The following is a 4,722-nucleotide window of genomic DNA, read 5'->3' on the forward strand; positions in this document are numbered from 1 at the left end:
AGTTTTCTACGTCCAAAAACATCAAAAATTGGACATTGGTCAGTAAGATTGATCTTCCTGAGAATTGAAGAGTATAAAGAAATGTGTATAGATGGACAATGGTCAGTAATGTTGATCATCCTGAGAATTGGCGAGTGTTCAAAGTAATTGGTAAAGCCAAAAGGGATACTGTGCTACGGGTGAAGTTTCCACCATTCAAATGAAGTCTAGATTAAACAATCAGCAAACAGCTACTGACTGAACTTTCATGCTCAACTGTGTAATTGTTTTCATGTTAATGCCCCCCCCCCAAAAAAAAAGATTGAAGTAACCCAGTTTTGTACAGTGTTTTAATTATGGAGATTTGTTTCCTAATTAGTTATTTAAATGTTTAATAATAAAGAGTCATTTCTTAAGAAGAATACATAAATTATTTGTGTATTACATCACTGAAATGTAAGATGTACGTAATGGTTTTGATTGTTCATGTAGTGAGTTACGAGCACCTCAGTACTAGATTAAAACGGTGAAAAAAAAGAGTACAGAGCTACTTTTAGAGAAAAGTGTCTGTTATATCGTAGCACTGTCAGTAAAATATTGTAGTTTTCTATGTGTTGTTGGTTTCATTGATTGTTCAATAACAGAAGTTAAACCGTTGTTTCTTTTCATAGGACTTTCTGAGACCAGAACAAGAAGACCTATTTGATGAAATATTAAACAAATAAACAAGGATTGTTGTATAGTTTTTGGGTTGCTTGTTTTCATTTAATAAATTATGAGCTAAAAGTAACAGAAACTTGTAATTATGAAATCTTTAAAATTTATTTTTATTAATTTAGATTTTTTTTCACGTTGTATTAAATGACCAAAACGTCCACGATGCTGTTAACTCTTCCAGTGAAAGTTGAAAAGGGGTTTCGTACTTTCTTGCAGTCCGTGCAAGCTTAACGTCTTGTACCACGAGACAGCCTGTTACATTTTGTCCAACCCGATAGTGAACTGGTAAACAACCTTCTAGAATTATTGTTATAATTATTACCAAACTTATTCGTACTACTGTGATTAAACATAACATCTTTCTTGTCATACAGAGGTTACTAGTATGTAGTGTTGAATGAGAAGTTTGGACAGTACAAAACGTGTCATCACAGCTTTATTGAACGAGTTTACATCATCATCAACAAACATGCATTAACACACAGAAATCACAGTCTTATGTTGACCGTACTGGATCGGCCTCTCTTACTGTTTCATTACTAGTTAGTTTACACAAAGGCTACTTATACAAATAACGAACGTGCCCTAAAGAGTACTCTGGATAATACTCATCATGAAGATAGCAGTTCGAATATTAGTTTCATGTGTATAGTTTAATTACATGTTACATGATGGGATTGGACTAGTGACGTGTTCATAACTGAAATGCATGTCACTGCCTCTATTTACATTACATCAGAAACCAATGTATAGCTAATGTTGTTTGTGAATGATATGTTTAAAAAGTACCATTTCTCAATCAAGAGGAAATTATAAAGAACATTTCTCAATTGTAACAATGGAGTCACCAGTGGGCTGACCTTTTATAATCTGTTACCATATTGCTCCAGACATCTATAACATAAAGACCAAACCTGAACACTACACTAGACCAGGCTTAACTACAGAGACTAAATAAAACTAAACGTTATACTGGAACAGGCTTAACTACAGAGACTAAATAAAACTAAACGTTATACTGGAACAGGCTTAACTATAGAGACTAAATAAAACTAAACGTTATACTGGAACAGGCTTAACTATAGAAACTAAATAAAACTAAACGTTATACTGGAACAGGCTTAACTATAGAAACTAAATAAAACTAAACGTTATACTGGAACAGGCTTAACTATAGAAACTAAATAAAACTAAACGTTATACTGGAACAGGCTTAACTGTAGAGACTAAATAAAGCTAAATGCTATACCAGAAGAGGCTTAACTGTAAAATGTAGGGTTAAAACGTTTTCTAGGAGTAGCAGTTTTATATAATGTAAGCAGTATCCTGCTTGATTTTTTTTCTATCAATTTCACTACACATTCTAATTCCTGGGATCTAATTTTTTCACTTAACCTTTTGGTAATCGTATATTTAAGTAATTCAAAAAAATGATAGCTCAAAGAAATTGATAAAACTTCGTTATTGGAATAAAGGATTTACATGTTTCAATAAACCAGATTTCTTCCTGGACTTTACAGATTGACATGTTTCAATAAACCAGATTAACTTGAACTGTTTCTTCCTGGACTTGACATGTTTCAATAAACCAGATTAACTTGAACTGTTTCTTCCTGGACTTTACAGCCTGACATGTACAGAAGCGAATTAGTAAAGAATAAGAACATTGCGTTGCACTTAAAATTCAAAATTATTAAACAATAAAACATTACAATAAAGCAAACAATAAAATAATCTCGCGAATTGAAAGTAGTCGAACAATACAACAGTGTTCAATACTAGAGACGAGAGTCGTCGTTGAGGTGACGGTCGCTTGTCATTTGAAGAGCTGTTTTTAAGAGTTCGCAAATCTCTGGGCGACACCGACTGATATACCTAGCTTGTGCAACATCCAAGGCCGTTTTCTTATTGGTTGTTTCTGCTGTGACGTCACAGTTGGCATCTAGTAGCATGTGAACGACGGTGGTAAATCCACTTTCTACTGCATTATGAAGCGGAGTGTTACCTTTAATATTCTGAGCATTGATGTCGACACCGGTAGAGGATAACAGAGCCTGGACAGCATTGGTGTTTCCTTTGCTGGACGCTAGATGGAGCGCACTGTCACCGTTAATATCTGGGGAATTCACGTTACAGCCATGTTGTAGAAGAGATTTCACTAAATCAGAAAGGTTTTTATAAGCTGCGTAATGGAGCGCAGTCTGTCCATTTCGATCTGATAAGTTTGTGTCGGTTCCAGAGTCGATCAGAACACTGGCCATCTCGGTGCTACCAGTGTCCACCGCACACATCAGAGGGGTAAGCCCGAGGTCATTCTGGACGTCGAGGTCAGCACCTGCGTTCACTAATATTTCCAAAGGTCGGCGATGGTGACCTTTACCACAAGCTGCTCGATGAAGAGCCGTCTCTCCTCTGTGGTCCTTGATGGTGAGGTCACTTTTGGCCACCAACAACTGAATGATTTCTTCCATTTCAGGGGTAAACTTCCCATTACAAACGCAGTTTTTCAAAAACAGATGAAGCGGGGAGTAACCGTTCATCTTCTCCTGGCGGTTGGAATCCAGAAATTCGACTTCCAACAGAGCTTTCGCCAAAGGAATATTGACGTTTTTAGACTTCGCTACCACATGAAGAGCCGTTTCACCTACTGCGTTCCCAGCATTGATGTCACATCCGGCCTTGCACAGCACTTGTACGATGTTTAAATGGCCGAGTCGGCTCGCTTCAATTATAGCTAGCCGACCATTGTGATCCCAGTCTGGGTCGTCGGGGTTCACTAGGCCCTCATCCAACAACTGTCGGACTCTGTCCTCATTCCCAGCGGCTACAGCTTCGTGAAGTTCCCGTATAGTCTCCTCCATTCCGTACTTATTCCTGACAACAAATCCCTTAACTGTTACACTACACGCTGAATATATAAAGAATGGTTGTGTAATATAAGTGACGTACCAACATCAAACACGAGACAGCTGTGTACGTAAACGCTTAGCCACCCTCCTCGCGGCGTGTTCCATTCGCAAATCAGGAAGTAACACCGTCATGCCCCGCCTCTTCCAGACTCAGCCTTGAGCTAGGGGGTGTAAGAGCGATACTTTTTTTTTCTTTTAAGTTAGTAGTCATGCAAGGTCGAAAAAAGGGGGGGGGGAGACATCATCTAAGTTTACTACACATGGGATAAGGGTCAATTAACTCCGAAACTTGTTCTAGACGAGCTTTGAAGTTTCTGGCTGTGTTGTCGGAAATGATGTTTCAAAAACACATATACTCAAGAGAAGGAAGGACAACATGAACAGTAACTGTTAGTTTGGATATACAACAAATCATTAAGATGTGGTTACCTAACGTCTTTCAATTTTACTAAGTGATAAATGGAAATTTAAAAATCGCTAACAGACGAAATCAAAAGATAGAGAGATAAGTGTATTAATTAAAGAAAGTATTAAATTCGTTTGGGGAAGTCTACAACCGCAAAGTAACAACCATGGGAGAGAGAGAATGATAGTAACGTCACAACCATAGAATATAGAGAATGATAGTAACATCACAACCATAGAATACAGAGAATGATAGTAACGTCACAACCATAGAATAGAGAGAACGATAGTAACGTCACAACCATAGAATACAGAGAATGATAGTAACGTCACAACCATAGAACAGTTTTAATATATACTTTGCCTTACTAAACAGTTTTAATATATACTTTGACTTACTAAACAGTTTTAATATATACTTTGACTTACTAAACACTTTTAATATATACTTTGCCTTACTAAACAGTTTTAATATATACTTTGACTTACTAAACACTTTTAATATATACATTGCCTTACTAAACAGTTTTAATATATACTTTGACTTACTAAACAGTTTTAATATATACTTTGACTTACTAAACAGTTTTAATATATACTTTGACTTACCAAACAGTTTTAATACATACTTTGACTTACTAAACAGTTTTAATATATACTTTGAATTATTAAACAGAGCTTTTAATAGTTATTTCGACTTACTAAACAGAGC

General features: G+C 36.2%; 1 protein-coding gene across 1 annotated transcript; it reads right to left on the reverse strand.

Moving 5' to 3' along the window:
- Nucleotides 1-1,114: 1,114 nt before the first annotated feature.
- On the reverse strand, nucleotides 1,115-3,771 carry LOC106475183 (26S proteasome non-ATPase regulatory subunit 10-like). Its single transcript, XM_013935880.2, has one exon. It carries the CDS (start codon nucleotides 3,555-3,557, stop codon nucleotides 2,475-2,477), a length of 1,083 nt encoding a protein of 360 aa, XP_013791334.1. The 5' UTR covers nucleotides 3,558-3,771; the 3' UTR covers nucleotides 1,115-2,474.
- Nucleotides 3,772-4,722: the final 951 nt, after the last annotated feature.

The sequence above is a fragment of the Limulus polyphemus genome, unplaced genomic scaffold (genome assembly GCF_000517525.1).
Source record: "Limulus polyphemus unplaced genomic scaffold, Limulus_polyphemus-2.1.2 Scaffold8192, whole genome shotgun sequence".
NCBI classification, from domain to species: domain Eukaryota; kingdom Metazoa; phylum Arthropoda; class Merostomata; order Xiphosura; family Limulidae; genus Limulus; species Limulus polyphemus.

Bases quoted from the DNA above. Each gene is read 5' to 3' on its own strand.
- LOC106475183 (XM_013935880.2), bottom strand. From the start codon at position 3,557: ATGGAGGAGACTATACGGGAACTTCACGAAGCTGTAGCCGCTGGGAAT.